At 35.2% G+C, this 19,960-nt stretch overlaps 1 protein-coding gene across 4 annotated transcripts in view; it reads left to right on the forward strand.

Moving 5' to 3' along the window:
- The window catches only part of LOC149064558 (polycystin-2-like), a 150,370-nt gene that overhangs the window by 52,944 nt on the left and 77,466 nt on the right, over positions 1 to 19,960 (forward strand). For 3 of the 4 annotated variants that reach the window (XM_089254701.1, XM_089254702.1, XM_089254703.1), the window contains exons 2-6: positions 4,058 to 4,171; positions 9,164 to 9,294; positions 13,659 to 13,909; positions 18,592 to 18,816; positions 18,967 to 19,129. In XM_089254701.1, coding sequence (XP_089110827.1) covers positions 4,058 to 4,171; positions 9,164 to 9,294; positions 13,659 to 13,909; positions 18,592 to 18,816; positions 18,967 to 19,129 — 884 coding nt within the window. Of the gene's footprint in view, positions 1 to 1,022; positions 1,040 to 4,057; positions 4,172 to 9,163; positions 9,295 to 13,658; positions 13,910 to 18,591; positions 18,817 to 18,966; positions 19,130 to 19,960 lie in introns of those variants that run through there. The other variant, XM_089254704.1, reaches the window with a different exon arrangement.

Consider the following 19,960-nt stretch of genomic DNA (forward strand, 5'->3'; position numbering starts at 1 on the left):
TGGAGTGATACGAAGGCCGGTTGTATCAATTAAAATTAAACAAGATTACGATTAAAATAAAGTACTTAACTCCAGTTTCATTACCATCGTTATTTAATCCAACATTCATCACACTTCTTAGAATGTACATAATCATTTAATTACGCGAGGTGGCAAGTAGTGAAGAGGAAGGAGTCAGTAATTAACTTACCGCCGCCAGGCAAAGGTGTCTGCGCACGTCGAAGTTTCTTGTCACTCTGTCTCTGTGTTATGGCTTTTTCCTGAAGGTCTCATTCTATCTCGCCAAACACCTTATTGTGCGCCAACCGACACCCTCTTGTGCGCCAAAACAGCGTAGTGTTCCCACATAACAACTTGCAGTTACGGTTAAATTGAGCAGGGAAATTATCACAAATTATTTCCCTGTATAAGAAATGTAATTCTGTGATATATAATCCCTGTAAAAAGAAATTCAGGCACCATCCTGATTTCTCAGAATTTTCATTATCCAAATTCAATTTGTTTTACCATAAATAATTTTCTTGCTACAGTTCTGCATGCAACTCAAGGTTCAGATATAATTATGCAGAAGTGAGTGTTTTTGTGTGTGAACAATTATTCCCTTGTTGTATGGTCAATTTTATTAATCAAATACATAGTTTAACGTGCACCAAAAACTTATACTGTATTTAGACATAATGTAAGATGTACACATAAAGGATGTACATACACGTTTAAATTAGATATGTTGAGGTTGTGGGGAATGACAAATTCAGTTCTCTCCATTTTGCCCAAAAAACACAGGTTTTTTACAACCCGGTACAGAATGGTAGGCGGGGTCATGTGATTCCGTTTACTGGTCCTATAAGGACAGCTCTCCTCATGTGACGTTTTCCTGAAAAAAAGGGGGGACAAATGTATAGCTTGGCAGAACCGAGAACCTATATTTTTATTAATTGTATGCAGTGTGTTACGAGACTGCATTCGGTTATGCACGTAGGATTACCAACAAAACGAAAAAAAACTCCTCTTTATTTTACACTTTCTTGACGAAAACAAAGTAAGTAAATATCAAATATAGCTACTCATTTCTGATAAGTTCATACATTTTGTATTTTGTGAGAGTTTTCTTTAAGGATAATTTATGAACAATCGCCACAATTCTATCGTAGGTGATTTGGAATCCTCCATAATACTTGCATTCAATAAGGCGTACTCATATTTTTTATAATATACATTGATAAATTGAAAAAAGTTTGAGCTAGTGCTTGTTTAAGAAATAAAGTAAAAAAGGAATATTTGTTGTATTTCAGTTTCATTTTGGGCGCAAAACCACGTGAAGTTGACTCACATCCTGTTTTCTCTGCTTCTTTAAATCGTGTTTTCTGTGCAATCTTTATATTGCCCTGTCTTATTTGCTTTTCAGATGAGTAGCAAACACGACAGGTGAACAGTTTACATTTTACATTTGCAGTTTGAACTATTTCTGTATATCGGAGATAATTGGCACCATGTGCCAAAAGGGAAATTTTACAAGAGAGCCTTTTAAAGTGCTTTAAAAGTGAATATCTCTGTTATTTATTAAATGAATGCCAGAACTTTGCCACTGGACTTATCCCGTTGCCGAGATCTCTTCCAGCCCAACTTCATGGCAGAGTACGGAACATTTTATTTTGTGTCAAAAAAACAACAACAACATAACATACAAAATTTTTACAACATATTTTCCCTGGAAAATTGGGTACTGTCGCAATTAACAAATTTTGTGTGGTGATTACAGACGAGATGGGGTTGGAAGTTGTTGAAAAGTTTCTGGGTTTCTGTTTATTGAAATAGGACTTGTTCTATACCTATGCATATAGTGTAACGAAAATACAGCAAATTAAATTAATAGCGTTATCGCAATATTGACGAAAATGGACATGGTGCCTTTTACATATACACAGTATTTTAATTGTTACGTTATATTAATCCCCTTATTTCATGGAACGAGCATCGCGTTGCTTACGTTTTGAAAAATGTGATTTTAGAGACTGGGGTGCTTAACACTGAGAGAGATGCGACGTGTATGTTCACTATCATTGCAAAAACACAATTTTCAAGAGGCCTATGGAATCACATGATATTCAATAGTCAATTAACCGAGTAGTATTTTTAATATTGACAAGTGACTGAACATTTAGCAAGTATTTCGAAATTAAAAATAGGCATTTAATAAATTTTATATCAGAAATGTGTGCGGTGGATGCGGGGCCTTGTGTTAAGTTCATAAACAAAATGTCATTCGTATATTGATGGGTTTTTTTTCGGATACAGTGACGCATACGGTCACATGGTGATTATTCGAAGAAATGTGGTACTTTATTAAACTACATGTACCGCAATAAAAAAATATGCACAGTGAAATATAGAAAAAAAAGACCACAATAAAATATATATTAGTTATTGCTCATTTCGTTTTTAATTCTAATAAAAAAATTAATTACCACTCAGTAAGTTCCATATTAATTTGTATTTAAAATCAATTTAATATAATAAATTTGATTATTCGTAGAATTGAAATTATAGAAAATTGTTTGGAAACTGATGAACATGCCAAGTTTTGAAAACCATGATGTATTTTCGTGATGCATTTTTGTCACTGATTTTAAACTTGGCTCATTTTGAATATCGTGTAAAAATTTTCACCAAAATTGATTTCAGTATAACAAGAGAAAATCTGTGAAATATGTATTATTTTCTAACCTTTTAAATACTACATTAACTTTTCAAAGAATTTTTTCGCATAATCTTTGTATTATTATATTTTTTTATTATGTAGCTTTCAATGTAAAAGTAGCATAGGGAGAAGAACAAAAATGAAAGGAACAAAAGCAGTTTAATTAATAAGAATTTCTGTTTTTCTAAGTATTCACTGAGATATTTGAATTCAAAAATCGAGGAAAGTTGGGAAAAAAAAAAGCAGCAAAAACTAACGGACAACGCTACCTTCCCAACTTTTCTCCAATTTTTGAATTCAGATACTGTATCTCTGCGAATATTGAACTTAGAAACGTGGGAATTTCTTCGTTGGCATCAGAAGAGACAGGGCAACAACTTTCTAACTGGGTTTTTGGGCGCAAGGTGTCCATGTAAAAAGTTAATTTTTTATTTTAATAACTACACAACCCCTTGAAGCATGAATGATGTACCTGAAATTTCTGACTTTGTACATTTACATTCCACTAGAATAACTTTAGTATCTGTCACTGTTTTCTTGTTATTCCCATTTTGAAAACTGTCAGGCGATTGTGGGACACTGTATATTCAAGTAATGCAAGAATTTAAATCACACGAGTGCACAAACAATTGACTGGCACAGTCTAGAATTTTAATCAGTCTACGAAACAATTTTGAAAAAATATTTCATTATTTCAAAATACACTTTAGGACGTGCGGTTAAACATGATATGTATAGATATTATGTAATGCATTATTTATTTTTTGCTAGACTATAACTGAGTATGCACAAAGTATCTCGGCACCATTGATTGATTGATGCTGAGATACTTTCATATGCGAATGCATGCACCATACATTGGAATTAAATTTATCAGTGTTTTTCATCAATGTGTACATGCCTACAGGCCGGAGGTTGAGAACCCCCATCCCCATCGGATACAAATACAGGACATAAAAGTAAAATTTAGGCGCAACTTTATACAGTACTACTTTTTTGTCTTTTGTTTTTTTTAATGATTTATTAGTAATGACATGAGAGGGGTGGAAGAAGGAGGGCTAAAAAAGTTAGACTGAAGTGGGAGGGGGCAGCAAAATTTGTATAGCCCACAGGCGACAAAAACATACATACGACCTTGCTCACATCCATGGTTGTTGAAAAAAAAACAGATTTTTCAAAAAGTCGAAACAGGTATCGCGACCAACACACACATTTACTTTTTGACATGTCATAAAAAATTATGACATATTATAAAAATCTGTGCCCTGTAGTGATAACAATACCCGAATGTTAAGGAATTAGTTTTTATGTTTTAACTAGATATTTGATAGAGATTTTTTTCCTAATGCTATTTTATAGGTCTTTGGGCAACACGTCAAATGAAAGGGGCAGAAAATGACAAGGAGTGGTATGTGAAAACAACTCTGCGGGAACTTTTTACATATATTGTGTTTCTCATCTTGCTTTCAGTCAGTAAGTTATAAAAAAATTATTTCCATCTCATTTTCTGTTATTTCGAGTCATTTAGTCACATTCAGAAAAATCATTGTTGGAGAAATTTAGTTTCCTAGAAACTCTGCTGTTTTGTGTATGTGGTTCATTATATATATATCTCTCGTCAAGGTGTCACTCATGAAAGTGCAAAGTGCAAAAAAAAAGAAAAAGAAAAGACTCAGCGAGTAGAGCAATCTGATAAAAAGAGCAAGCCACTGCCTTGCTACTCCTTCTCGATTAATGTATTCATACAGAGATACATTGATTTATTAAAGAGAAAATTGATTGATATTTAAGTGCATTTATGTTATTTGTCTTGATGGACCTTGCTATTACAAAATCATGAAAATTTATGAAAAGATCAATCAGACCCCACACTGTTTTTTTTTCCGTTTTTAGGCTGAAAAAACTACTAACAATAAAATAAATAATAATTCAAGATCACTAATATTACTTAAAAAAATGGAAATCAAATTAACCGACTAGTGGAAGTTATTGTTTTTTAATGTGTGTAAGAGAAACTCCCTTTTTTGGCAAAAAGGGGGAAGGGGAGGTTTCTTATACAGGAATTACACTAAAGTGTCAAAAGTCATGGGATACCTCTTAGTATTGCAGCACTTCACGGGGTAAAAGGAGGTCCCACACGATATTAAGAGGTATCCTATGACTTCAGTGCTTAAGTGCCAAAAGTCATGGGATACCTCTTAATATCATGTGGGACCTCCTTTTACCTGGTGAAGTGCAGCAATATTAAGAGGTATCCCATGACTTTTGGCACTTCAGTGTATGTACATGGTATTATAGATATTAACGAATTACTCACGTCACACACAATTCGATGCAATTTATAATGAGAGTGACTCTGATGTTGACAATGAATGGGTTGATGTAGCTGGTTGTGATGTATCAGATGAGAGTGGCAGCTCAGGTTGATAATATACTTGCCTAAAGTACCAATGGATGTTTAGAGGTGTTGAGGCGGCTAAGCGAGGTTGCATCCGGGCGGCAAATTGTAGAAGGTGCCAACCTAAGCTTTTGTGTAGACACATGGTTTTTTTTTTAAATTTTGGAATAATAAAATTCACATGGTGCCACACACTGTCATTCTTCTCTTTCTTTATAGACAGGGCCTGGAGCCGTAATACCAGAAAGAAGAATGGAATGGTAGATCACACGGGGCAAGTGTGCAGTTTGGTTCCCCCACTCAGTAATTTTTTGGGAGCGGCAAATAAAGGCGAAGAAAAAAATTTGTGTTTTCACTTGTCCAGTGCCTGAACACCAGAAATCCCTTGCACTTCCTTAATTTCCACCTTAGGAACCTTGGAGTTGGTATTTTAGCCAGGGGCACATAGGAACTGTTTCGAACCTGTGAACACTCGTCTTGAGCTTTATATAGGACATTTCGATTTCTAAATCAATTTTGGGGGTGCACAGACTCGTGCCACAAATTATCGTGAGTTCTCGAGCACCCCGGCTCTGATGCCACTGATTTTGGTGTAACAAGGTTCAACTGTATTTAAAAAATTTAGATTAATTAAAAAAATTCAATACTAAAAGGAAGTTAAATAGGATGGCTCATCAATAAGAGCTGTAATGTAGAATAAGTTACCTGACATAATTAAGAACGATGAAATATGTCAAGACCAAAAAAAAAAAAAAACCAAGAGAGTTCCTTTAAAAGCGGGGGCTTGTGGTCATGAGCATTTTTTTTGGTTAAACGATGGTGCGTGCCTTCAGACAGGCAAAAAATCAGGTTTGTTCCAGAATACCCTTGGCTGAAACCCTTTCAAATAAACCCTTTCATAGCAAAATAAACATGTGCTTACTTAGGGCACCAGCAAGAAAGGGCACGACAAAAAGTTATTAAAATGGTTTTTTTTTCATGCACAATTTTTTTCCAGCATCAAGTAACCCAGGGAAATAATCCTGCAATTTTCAATTGATGGTATAGTTGAAGACCATCCAAAGGATAGCACAAATGCGGATAAACTAATAATATTACAAACCAGAGTTCTTGTTAATGGTCAGTTTATGGAATGATATTCTGTGCAACTTCCATAAAGTAATTTTGGGCCTTCTCAACAGCATCATAGGGCCCTTGAGCAAACTGATTTTTCTGAGACCCCTACTAGCTAAAAATACCTACCTACCAATTTTATACTAACTGTCGCAAATTGTTAACAGATCTAATTATCATGAGGTCCTTAGGCTGTGTCCATGGCCCCCACATTCTATAGCGGGGGCCACTGAGTTGGAGCCTGTTGTAGGCCCCCAGACTAGACTTTTCACGGGCCCCTTTATAATTTATTTACAGTGTAAAAAAACAAAAAATTATGAGAATCGTCCAGTTCTAGAGTCCTGTCAGCCCCACCTTTGAGGTGGGCCATGGCTGTGTGACCAACACATTAAGAGTAAGTCAAGTTCTATAGAATAAGGATGTGAACTTAAAAATGTTCAAATCTTTATGAGTCAGCAGATCAACTGCATGGTTTCAGGGGTAATAAATGGTGATGAATGCAAGAGAATTATTTTATCGTTACCCATTCGAGACAGTTTTTCCACCTCCCCTTTGCATATAAATCGCATTAGTAAAATAATCCTGAAAACTCGCCAATGTTTTCCCAGCCTTATGAAATGCATGAAAAATCACAGTTTTCTCTGCAAATTCCTCAGTCCAGTACGCTCATAGTTTGAAATTTTGCATAAAAACTTTTTCCTCTATTTTTTTTTTTTTTTTTTGCAATTTTTGTAATTATTATTTTTTTATTACCTCTGATCTGTTGCTCCGTGCATCCATATAGGTTACACAGTCGACAGCCAACTTTTTGTGGCTTCACCTTAGAATATGGGTATAAAGACGCCTTAGTTTGATTTAGCGTAGAAGTAAAAGAAATGCTAACAGATGTAGATTACAACTCGAAAATGTATCAGAAAGAAAAGGTACCCAATGATTGGTGTTCACTAAAAAATATGGTACTTCTGGGAATAATTTTGGCCATGCTAAGATTCAGTAGTTGCTTTTGTAGCCGGTTTATGAAATCCTAACAAGCAGTCGATGGGAGAAAATATCTTATAATGCTTTCAATATCATAATGCTTTCATATCTTTTAAATGCTTTCAAAAGATTTTGAAAAAAAATCGAAAAATCTAAGGTCTGTCTTTTTTGAAAATATGGAAGAAAAATTCCAAAAACTTCCAAAGATGTTACAAAAGAAAAAACACCTGGATATATTACCAAAGACTTTGCAAGTAGGAAAAAACAGGGTGGAGGGGGAATACTTTCAATGTCCGTGCTTAGAAATGCTCACATCATAATTCTTCCTTAGATTAGTTAATTATTCAGAAATATGAAATTTCATTTTTTTTAAATTTATAGATTCAATATTGAGTAAACATAGTTTTAGAGACCGGGCGGGGGGGGGGGCACCAAAACCATTTAAGTGCTTAGGGCCTTCAAACGTCTTAATCTACTTATCCAGCCCTGCTTTAAGGTCAGTATATGAGGCTTTGCACCCAGGCTGTAGGTGAGCTAGAGCCGACCCCTGTTAGAGGTGTTGTGAGTTCGATACCCGGTTCGTCCTTGTCAGAAACTTTCTTCACACGGGAGTACAACAAAAACAGCAACATGACTGCAGAAAAAGATTGTTACTGCAGGGAGCTCCACATCTAGGGTTTAGCACACCAACCTGGGAGTATATAAAAAAAGGCTGCCATTCGGAATGGGAAATAAATTGTAGATCCAGTCTAATTAGCCCTAGTGTGCAGAAAATGACCATGATGCAACAAAAATTATCTGTGATCAGATGAGATCAGAAAACTTTTATGGTTTCTGTGATAAATAAAAAAATATATTTTTTATTGTCCTAAAGTAAAAATTACACTGCTAAAAAAAATAATTTCAATGTTCTTAAGGAAATTTTGATAGTTTTAGGGTACCTATATCAGAGCTGATGATTCAAATCTGGCATTAGTTGGAAAATTTTAGTTTTTAGTTTGAAAAATATTAGTTTTTTAGATTTTTATGCTAATACCATAAGCAGCATACAAATCACGTTGTTGAGAGTATACATTACCTCAAAAACTAGAGCAAGTTTGCCAAAATCAATGCCAAATTTGGAATCAGTGCCCCCAAAATTATTCTAAAATCACTGAAATGTCTTTGCTATTGATTTACTCTATTTATTTATAACACATGGTTTCAATATGATTTGTATGCTGCTTATGGTATTATCATTGAAGTTTAATTTTTGCTTTATTTCAAAAACTGAAGCCAATCTGACAAAATTAATGCACATTTGGAATCAGCACCCAAAATCACCCTAAAATCACTAAAATATCTTTGAGAACAAAATCAGTGGTGAGCAGTATTATCTTTGAAAACATTTTTCCAAATTTTATGCTAAAAAAATCAGGGGGGGGGGTCCCCATACACGAAGGCTTCTTGTTCATGTTAAAATATGATAATTGAAATTTCAATAAATAAAACTATCCGAACACAAGAAATAATTTTTCATTTTATTATTTTTCAATCAGTATCTGCTTTTGGAGATTTAACATGTCTAGCGGGAATCTCAACAGCATGGAAAGTCAGGAAAGTGAAAAATTGTCAGGAAAAGTTAGGGAAAACAAAATATTTTGTAATAGTCAGGGAAGAATTCTGTGAAGGGAAAAACTGGAACTTTGAAAACATTTGTAAGGTTAAGATTTTAAACTACATATCCTTCTTCAGGAATTTCGGTCAGGGAAAGTAGAAAAATTGTTGAGTTTCAGTCAAGAAAAGTAGGAAATAAGACTAAGCAGATTTTGACCTGTATGTGAAGATCTATTTTCATTTTGGCTAAGGATTGAGCATTTGAGATACTAATGTCAGTCTAAAAGTTCTTTCACGTAATAATTTTTCAAATCATGAGGTGCATAACAACAGGACCAAAATCCAAATTATATAATAAAATCCTTAAATGTATTTTTCAGTGACATTTGGAATGATGAGCCCAACTATGTTTTACCAAACAAAGGTTATGAGCGAGCTGTTCTTAGATTCTTCTTTTTCTGATAACTCTGGTTCTATGAAAAGTGCATCTCAAATTAATGATTTCTGGAAGGTATGTGATATTTTATACATCTGAAGATTCAAACTAACATTTCACACTGAGTTTTTAACTGTAGGACTGAAATTTTCCTCGATGAATTTCAAAATTTCCTTAAAATACATATTTTTTAGATGAAAAAAAAAGATGTGTTCTTGTATTCAAATGTAGAAAGTAATTGTTTTTCATTATTTGTCTCTTGATCTTCTTGCATGACAAGATTTTTGTAATCAAGGTACACGGCAGGTTAGCAAAGTTTTTCCATCGCCAACGTGTGATACTTGGCTATATTTATAATGCTTCTGTCACAGGGTTTAAGCTAGATAAAAAATTCCTTTAGCAAAAAAGCGGAAATGGGGGGGGGGGGAAGCTTTAGCAAAATGCCACAATGCTAATGATTTATGGTTGGATGTCTTCCCGTTTCGTACCTCCTGTAAGGCCTACGCATTTTTGCGAAAGTGGCTACTACTTCTTTCGCATTCTAAGATTTTTTTTCGCATTTTGCAAAAAATGTGATCGTAGCTTAAACCCTGTTGTGTCAGAATCGCTCCATTTACTATCATGCCAGACTTTCTTTCAAATTGAGTAAAACTCAAGTCTATCACCATGGGCAATTTGCTAACTTGTGAATGTAAGTGTAAGTGTGTGTGTACCTGAACAGTCTGAATGCTTATCTAGTGGCGTGTCTGAATTTTCAGTGATGCCATCTATATTTCAGAATTGGAATGAGTGAAGTGTAGTGATTGAATATTTGTACCGTTTGTAGGCCTATTGTTCTCTGCGGCGAGACTTTTTATTGGGGAGTTTGGTTTGCATTTGCTCCTTGAAGTTAGGAACCACAGAAAATCAACTTCATCCAATCATCTCTGTGGCGCCACTGGGGTTTGAACTTTGGACCTCATGATGCAAATCTGTCACTATGACCATTCGACCACACAGTCTGTGTCATGCCAGACTGTCAATCAAAGGAATTGAAGAAGTTGTATTTTTAATAATATTTCACCTGTGCGAGGTGCACAGGGATAGGGGATTGTTCCCAAACTGCAAATGTGGCCAGACTGGGGTACAGGAAAGCCCCTCCCTCCATAGGGAGGCGACTGCAGGGAACCGACTCATTTCTTGATTATTAGTTCATAATGAAAATAGATTCACTTGGAAATGAAAATATAAAATTTGCATTGCGGTAAGCCACTGCATTTATTACATGACAATTTCATTGTTTTTATATTTAGAGGTGGAGGGGGGGGGGGCGGGTACCATGTATTTTCATGTAATAAATGTAGTGGCTTACCACAATACAAATTTTATCTTTCATTTCTAAATGAATCTATTTTTATTATGAACCAATAATCAAGAAATAGGATTGCAAAATCCCTACAGGTCACAAAGTGTGTGTTTGTTTTTTCTGTCTACATTGTACTTTTTTTGTATTTTGATGTTCACTGTTTTTTGTACCTTTGTCTGATTATATGTTTGTATTTGAAATATTAAAAAATGGGTCGGCTTTCTGTGGTCACCTCCCTTACCCCTGTCTCGACACATTTTCATGGATTGGGTATAACCCTGTTACTCCATGCACTTGTTACATGGGGCATGAAAACTAGACACAGCCCTATGGGGCTCTACATAGGGCAGTGGATCATGGTGTGTGTGATGTAATAATCCTGTAAAAATAGCCGAGACAATAGTGGGAAACTGGGAAAAACTATTTTTTAATGCCCAAAGCGTGCGTGCTGCCTTGATTTATGATGTCAACAAACTTGGGGGCCCATTTGCAGAATTCCAGGTTGTGCCAGGTTCAATCACTGATATCGGCTTCAATTTGATTTTATCACTCCAATAAATTATTTTTAACCGTATAAGGATAAACTGAATATAATGATATCTAACAAATAAAATTTGTTTTGGTTAGTGCTTTCATGAAAACCGCAGGAGTGGGAACTCTGCGCCAAAATTAAAATCTTGCGCCATCCTGCTCATGGGCGGAGATAAGGAAGGGCATGGGGGGGGGGGCATGCCGTCAAAGGTGGAGTCGACTGATCTAATGTATATATGCATATATGAATTATCATCATCTTGCCCCCCCCCAGCAATAATGACCGTGCCACCCCCCCCCCCAGACTTCCAAGTCTATCTCAGCCTATGATCCTGCTCCAATAGGGTATTTTCGTATTTTTCTGCCGTATACCCGGAATTTCGGAAAGGACGTCAAAAAATTTTTGTTCCTGCTTGCCGCGAAATGATTCTTTCCGAAAAGAGCGTGTTTTATTCCACTGTACTTCAACTATCGCCGTATTTAAACTATCGGCCCATCATCGGGCTTTCCATCGCGAAACCACAATAACATCCGTGATCGTGCAACTGAGGATGGTTTGCCCACGACTGCTCAGTCTTTCAACTTTAAAACGCAAATGCGAGTCAGTTTCCGTTTTCAAAAAAAAAAAAGTCGCCACTGGAAACAGCAGAAATTACTGTAGTCGATCGTCATTGCGTCAAATCCCGATGTTTCGTGAAAAAAAATATTCCGCGAGTGAAAAGAGCCTGTCCGCCGAATTATGATTGCTAATTTAGAAACTTTGCCGAATAACGAGCGTTAAATCGCCAATGTTGCCGAATAATGAGTGTTAAATCGCCAATGTTGCCGAATAATGAGTGTTAAGTCGCCAATGTTGCCGAATAATGAGTGTTAAATCGCCAAATAACGAGTGTTAAATCGCCAAATAACGAGTAAGATCGCCAAGATCGCCAAATAACGAGTGTCAGATCGCCAATCTCGCCAAATAATGAGTGCTGAATCGCCAACCATCGTGTTGATTCTTCCGAAATTCTCTCCCATAATGCAACAATTTCTTTCTAATAAAAAAAAATAAATTGAATAAATAAATTGAAAACTTGATATAGAAAATTTATAATATCTATAAATACTAGAAAATGTTTAGCCCATTTGAAGGGCTGCTGTTCCAGACAGCAAATAGTGCCCTCAGCAACAAATCATCTTAAATAGACTGGTGCGAAAAATTTTATGACAGCCGCTCTTTCAAACAAGGTGTCAAAAGCCTGAAACACCAAAAACAAAAAACAAGTAGATGAAAAGATGTTTGATAACAAAAGACAGTGCAGTTGTTCTATTTTGCAAAGAGGTGAGGGTTAACGAAAATATTGTTGTTAATATCGCTGCTCCAATTTATAAATATCTGCTCCGAATCCTATATTTTGCTGCTCCAAAACTGTTCTGAATCCTCAATTTGCTGCCCCAAAACTGCTCCGAATCCTGAATTTTGCTGCTCCAAAGCTGCTCCGAAATGGACTTTGTCACTTCCCACCCCTGAAACCATTAACATAGTCAATATCATTATTCTTTGTCTGCCATTATTCTTTGTAGGGTTGCCATAGCTATAATTCTTAAGGAATTATATATATGGGTAGAGTATGAAAAGTCACCAAATTTGTAATGGAAAATTTGTCAACTTGATTACGGAATTTCACCTGATTACAGAAATCTTGCCTTTTCAAGATATTGATATGTGGTCAAACCTTGTTAAGTGGGGAAGGGGGGTCTGTGGGGAGAGCAAAAATATGACTTCACTAATCTGAATAAGCCATGGCCTTGCTCCGCTTTAACCATTGGTGCACATATAATACCAACTTCTTGTTATTCATTAAAGTCCAGTCTCTAAAATGCATTAATTTAAATATATATATCAATATTTACATTATTTATCTTAATTTTCTTTTCAATCCTAAGATTGTGAAACTTCATAAAAGGCTAAGGCCAGTTTCAGTACAGCCTGGAAGAACTAAGTGCTTAAGCTGGGATCCCACAATGACTGGGCCTAGGTATCACCCTCGCGGAAGCAATAATTTTTATGGCTTTCACTACAAAGGCCACGGAATAATGACGGGATGGGAGATACATCTAGCCAAAACAACAGGGAACGTTCAGGCATTTGAAGGAAGACTGCTCATTTGCTGGAGGCAAAGATAAAAGAGATTGTCCTACAGCCAACATACTGAACCTATTGCACACTCCCTCAATTTTTTTTCTCCCCACCAACCATCTTCCTTTGAAATTTTCAAAAAAGTACTTGATGCCGGCTGCGGTTGCCGATAGCATTTTGCAGTTTATGTCCACACACGCACACACGCATGATTATTTTATTTTCAATTAAAAACACTAGTTTTTTATAATTGTGCTGAATTTTAAGAAAATTGATATTCCGCCACTGAATACTCGGTATTCAGCCAAATCACTATTCATCCCATACCTATTTCTTAGGACACAATAAGCTAGTTTTTTTTAACCTGGTGCAAAAAAATGCCAGAAAATCTCAACCTCTCATAGCCTCTCTTAACCTCTAATTCCTTTTGTTTCATTCTAGTTTGCAAAAGATGTTCTTGTTGAAAATCTCTATTGGGAAAACTGGTATAATGATCTAGAAACATCATCGGATGATCGGAATATTCTTTATGAAAATAGGCTTCTGGGATCACCACGGCTCAGACAGTTGAGAGTCAGAAACGATTCCTGTAAAGTCCATAGTGACTTTAAAAAAGCTATAACCCAGTGTTATGATGTGTACTCTCCTCACATTGAAGATACAGAACCTTTTGGACTTCTAAATGGCACTGCGTATGTATCAAAACTAATGCAATAATTAATATATTACTCTTACTTTCATATTTCTTACTATTTTACTATTCTCCCCCCGCTTTTCAGAATTTTGATGTTTTCTAGATAATATAAGAAAACCAGATGACAGTTGCCCATTTAAAATGAGTGTTCTATTCTGTACGAATTTTCTTTTTAATTAAAATTAGTTTTAACCAGCAATCGAGAAGTCAAAAGCTATGACAGCTATTCCATATGATTTATTTATGTATAATTGTATATAATAATGTAAACAATTCCATTTCCATGATTTTCACGCAAGTGTTCGTAGATTCAAAAATTCATCATTTTAAAAAAAATTGGTAGAATCTTCAAAATTATAAGAAACTATAAAATTGAAAGAATAGAATACCGAGAAATTTATTTTTGATGTAAAAAAAATATGTTAAAAAAAGGAAATTCTAATTTTGTGGTCAAATCAGTCATACTTGCTGGGTCGGCTGTCTTAACGCGCTTCCACCTGGGTATGGCCTGGAGGCTCCAGGTACATATAAGAGCTTTGACCATGAGACCAAAATTAAAAAAAATTATGTGTAATGTTTTACAGTGTAAAAACTATAAATTCTTACGATCATAAAAATTTGTCTCAGTCACAGGGCTTCTTCTTAGCGCCTTGCCCCCCCCCCCCCCCCCAGGTTGAAGGCCCATCAGTAGGGATTATGAAACAAACGCAATGTATATGAAATTCGCAAAATAAATGCAATAAATGCGAAATTCACAAAATAAATGCAATAAATGCAAAATTCACAAAATAAATGTAATAAATGCAAAATTTGCAAAATAAATGCAATAAATTCAAAATTCGCAAAATAAATGCAATAAATGCAAAATTCACAAAATAAATGCAAAAATTGCCAATTTTAATGAATAAATGCAAAAATTGCCAATTTTAATGAATAAATGCAAAAATTGCCAATTTTAATGAATAAATGCAAAAATTTGATTTTTTACTACTTTCCTGTGAAATCTTGATAATTTACACCAGTGATTTCCAACATGGGCAATGGAATGTTCCAGGGGTGCGGTAGCCCAGGTCGATAAAATACTCGCTAAAGTACCAAAGGATGTTTAGAGGTGTCGCGAGTTCGATACCCGGTTCGTCCTGCTCAGAAAACTTTCCTGACACAGGGGTACAACAGAAGTGGTGACATGACCGAAGAACAAATTGCTACTGCAGGGAGTCCCCCCATCAAGGGGTTAGCTCACCAACCTCTGCGTGAGTATATAAAAAACAAGCCTCTGCCATTCGAAATCGGCAATAAATTGTAGGTCCCAGTCTAATTAGAGAATGTCGTGAAGAGAATGACAGTGGTGTGACAAAAATGATCAAATGGAATGTTCCGGGGACAGTAGAAGCTACGTGTATAACAAAAGATCCTATGGGTTATATTGAGTTGGGGGGGGGGATGGGAGAAAAACATTTCTGAAGAAGGGGGTGATGGGACAAAAAAGAATGAGGAACTATGATTTACTCCTTCCACTTGGACATCACTGATTCTACTGTGTGCTCCCAAGCTTTAATTGACACCTTAGAAGAATAAGAAGTTTAATACTCTCAAGTAAAGTGCCTGGCATCAAACTCTGCGCATTATATGCTGCGTGATTCTACTTATTAACCACTTAACTGTTTTACCCGAACACAATGTGGGTACTGGAAAAGCCAACTTTGAGTAGAAATCTCATTTTTTCAATGTAATTAAAAATTATCATAAATTTATAAATTGAATACTTGTAACAGTCTTTACTGCTGATTTTAATTTATGTAATTGCTTTGAATAAAAAGTTGTTTATTAAAAAACATGCTTCTTTTTAGTCACAATATGGCAGAAAAAAACTGTTAAGTCGTTAAAAACACTTCTTGGTGACAATATTTACATTTGCATTACCAATGCTGGGTGGATAAAGTGAATCTTGTGGATGAAAGTCATTAAAGAGTTTAAAGAACTGAATTCTGTTGTGGCCAAGAGATGGATACTTTTTTTCCACTCAAGAAAAATGAAAAGTGCATATTTAAACTACCAAAAAAGAAAAAAAGTATCACGAATGCCAACAAAACGCTTCCTGATGCCTGTAGCAACCAGGTGGAATTGAATTGTTTAAAGCTGTCATTTATCTGAGTAAATATATGAAACATATTTTTGCTTTTCTCAATGACTATGAAGATCATAACTTGAGCATAAATTTCTTAACGGAAAGTTTTGACGATGAAATTCTAGCTACACAAAATACAAGTTCAGCCGCTTTCATTTTTGAGTTCTGTAGGGAAATTATGTAACTAATAGGCAATTTGGAAGAATAAAACTATCCATTTATGCATGTTTTGTGGAGTAAGTTAATAGATTTGAAATCTTCTCTTGAGCACCCATTTCAAGGGCATTTTTATGAACAAACAAAAAATTTTCACATATGGGAATGATGGAATTGGTGAGGAGCATATTACAGTGGAATCTTGAATGATGTATACATGTATAATTAATAATGTATATAATTACGTACACAAAAATGATCGGACAAAAATTGAGAGTGAAACCCCACTAACTTGACATCTACTTAAGTTGACATATTTGTCGATATTTCTGGGGTGTTGAGTTACTGAGAGTCTACTGTACTAGGCTGAAGAAACAGCAGCAGAGAATAGTTGAAATAAATTTACCCCCCTCCCCACACACAAACGACATCCACCGTAAGAAGCTTACCAGCGTATAGGTAGATTATTCTGTTGGGGGGGGGGGGGGAGAGAATGGAACTTGTGGCTGTGTTGAGCATGGGAAAACCATCAATGATTAGAAGCTGAGCTTATCATTTACATTGTTTTCAAGAATTTCCTGTTTAAACACTGGCATAATTTCTTCTCAATCCACTGTGCCCCAGTGTTATAGAAATGCGCTGCTGGCTACCAGAATCGTGTTGTAACTTCATTTTTATCTTGTCATTGTCATGGATGTGCTGTCTGTTCCCCAAGAGATGTCTAGATATTTCTTTAGTTAAAGAAACAAATGGAAGTTATTGGGCACAAAGAGTCCAGGCTGAACAGTCAAAACTTACCACTCGAATTTTTTTTGAGAAGTGCATTGGGGACATCTGCTATGTGAACCAGAGAAAGAGGATATCACTGGTCACAACCAGTGTTTGCCGACACACATCTAGATGCGTGATTCACGCATCAAAATTCAACTCCACTGAATTTTGTTGGGGAGTGAAAATACACCTTCAAATTATTAGGTAATTTTTTTTATAGAGTTATTTCTCACTGGTAAAAAGAAAATACCCCTTAAAATTTCGGAGAGAGTGAAATTACTCTTCAAAATTATATTTTCATATAACACTGGTCGCAACATTGCCCTCCAACTGTTTGGAATTGCTCTTCAAAGGTATTGCAGGTTTGGCAATATTCAGCAACATTAATAGTGATGCTGGGAGGCATGAAGTAAATTAGCAAAGTGTTTTCTTTGTCTCAGAAAACAAAAACTTCGTTCCAGAAGTGTTTTTTCTATTGAAATTGTGGTTATGAATTGCTTGGTGTTTAATGAAATGTGTATGGCACCGTTTCTGATTATTCATTGCATTATTATTGCTTGGATCCATGAACATTGCCTCTCCCACTGGTAATTTAAATATTTTTATTGCCATGGTACTGATCAATTCACCAATGATACATTGCATTTTAATATTACTCATGGAGTCAGTTATTTACTCTAGTTACAATTTTACATGTAATCAAGAAAATTTCAACCATCATTTACTAGTAATGTGTCATAAAATTTACAATTTATTTTCTTATTTTTCCTTTTTAGATGTTCTTTGCCCTTTTTGCCTCTTTCAGTAGTTCAATAGGTATCTTGCCTAGGTACATCCCGCAGTTACAGAACTTGTCTATAATTCATATTCACTTCCACCTTATTGCAAATGCAATAGGATTCTATTTTGAGTTTCATGTTTTCCTTATCCTAGAAATTCTCTCTCACCCTGACATAACCTTTTTCATGTACACCACACAATAAAATATGATTAGTGAATTTTTAATTTATAGGAAAAAAATTCCAATCAATATAATTTTTTTTGAAATTAGTTTGTTATGCAATTTTAATTTACATAGATATTGGGCCAAATACCTAAGCATTATTTGGCTGAACTAAATATTCGGCAAAAGCACCAAATAGACAGAACATTGCACCTGAGTGAAGCAGTGGTAAGATGCTCATCTTCTACTATGAAGGTTACCATTGAGGTCAATGGGTTTGAATCTAGGCATAGAATGTCAGGAGCAAGTTCTCTACCTACTGAACCTGGGGCGATCACAGATGGATGGAGCCTTCATTTCCCACCCAACTCCACTGGTTGGAAATTGCCATATGGTGATATATGACTGAAATTGGTGTGCAGTGAAGTAAATAGACAGAATAGCAGCCAAATACTCATCCTGTCTCTATATGCAATAAAACATTCCCTTTCTGCCTATGTGTTGTGTACCATTTCTTTCTGAACAACTCTCATGTTTTCAGGCAACTAATACTGTTATGATGTTTGAGAGACATTAGGATTTCTGAAAATTTATATGTTTACTTCTATCTTATACATATAAACCTTAACCTTAGATATTTAAGCTCACAATACATGATTGCGTTTTCTTGTCTTGTTTTCAGTTGGGTTTACCATACGGAAAAGGAACTTAATGGTTCCAATCACTGGGCTCTTCTGGCTACCTATACAGGTGCTGGATGTTATAGAGATCTGGGAGTGACAAAGAAGCAAGCTATATCAAGGCTTGAAGTCCTCAAGCAAAATTTATGGATATCCAGAGCAACTAGAGCTGTTTTTGTTGACTTTACAATATACAATGCCAATCTAAATCTTTTTTGTGTTGTGAAGTAAGACCATTTTATTTTTTAGAGTGATGATTTATGTTATAAATTTTTTCTCCTCTCTAAAAAAATGTATGCACCTCAAATCAATATTTTATTCAGTGCTTGTTATTGTTTCAATAAAGGATTTTAATTATTATTATTTTTTTCTCCCAGGTTAGTGTTTGAATTCCCTGCTACCGGAGGCATGATTCCATCTTGGAGCTTCCGTACTGTTAAGCTTCTACGATATGTTAGCACTTATGACTATTTTATCATGGCATGTGAAGCTGTAATTGTCTTATTTATACTGTACTACATTGTTGAAGAATCACTTGAGGTACTACTGCTGTTACAATGGCTTTCTTTATATTGGTTTTCACTCCATGAAATGAAATTTTATTTGGATGTATCTGCAAATTTTAATCCTTTAATTTTCAGACAATGAAACATACAGAGGAGAAAAATTTTGAGGGGTTATAGTAAGCAAATGAGGTACCCTGAATGCTATTAAATGACAAAAAAAAAAAAAAAAATTGTGAACATTAGAAAAAATAAATGTTGCTCTTTAGGGAGCCCACTGTATTTATGCAATTTACATAGATTTTAATAGTTTAAAAATGTCATTATTTATTGTTTGCCAGCTTGCAGTATTGAATCCTGAGTACATGGTATTTCCCTCAAAAATACAAGGGTCAAAAATCGTTTTTGCTTTTCTTGTCAAGAAATAGGAGACATTAGTGCTTTTGAGCCTGATTCCGCTGGTAATTATAGAAACTTTCATGATGTTTCTATCAGCTCACAAGTGAAAATTGAATGCTTGGGGGGTTGATCAATGCTAAAACGAGCTCAAAATATAAAATGCTTTTATTTGAAAAATATCAGAAACTCATGTTGTTTTTAAGAGCAACACTGCCAAAAAAGGGTTGATTTACTGTTTTCCATTTTGACAATCATTCTTTCAAATACATTGAAATCACACTGAGTGATCATATTTCTCTCATTATGATGAAGTCATCACCAAAGGCAATGAGAATCATAAATAGTTCTTCACTTTTACTGATCCTGCATTAAAGTATGTCTTAAAAGAATCTTTTAATCATCTTCTTGATTCTTCATTATGCCTCAGTGACATACGGTCCTAACAATATTGTGAATACTCACTTATTGG

Source organism: Pholcus phalangioides, unplaced genomic scaffold, assembly GCF_987345545.1.
Source record: "Pholcus phalangioides strain wild (caught in Gottingen) unplaced genomic scaffold, Ppha-v1.0 ptg000042l_1, whole genome shotgun sequence".
In the NCBI taxonomy this organism is placed as follows: Eukaryota; Metazoa; Arthropoda; class Arachnida; order Araneae; family Pholcidae; genus Pholcus; species Pholcus phalangioides.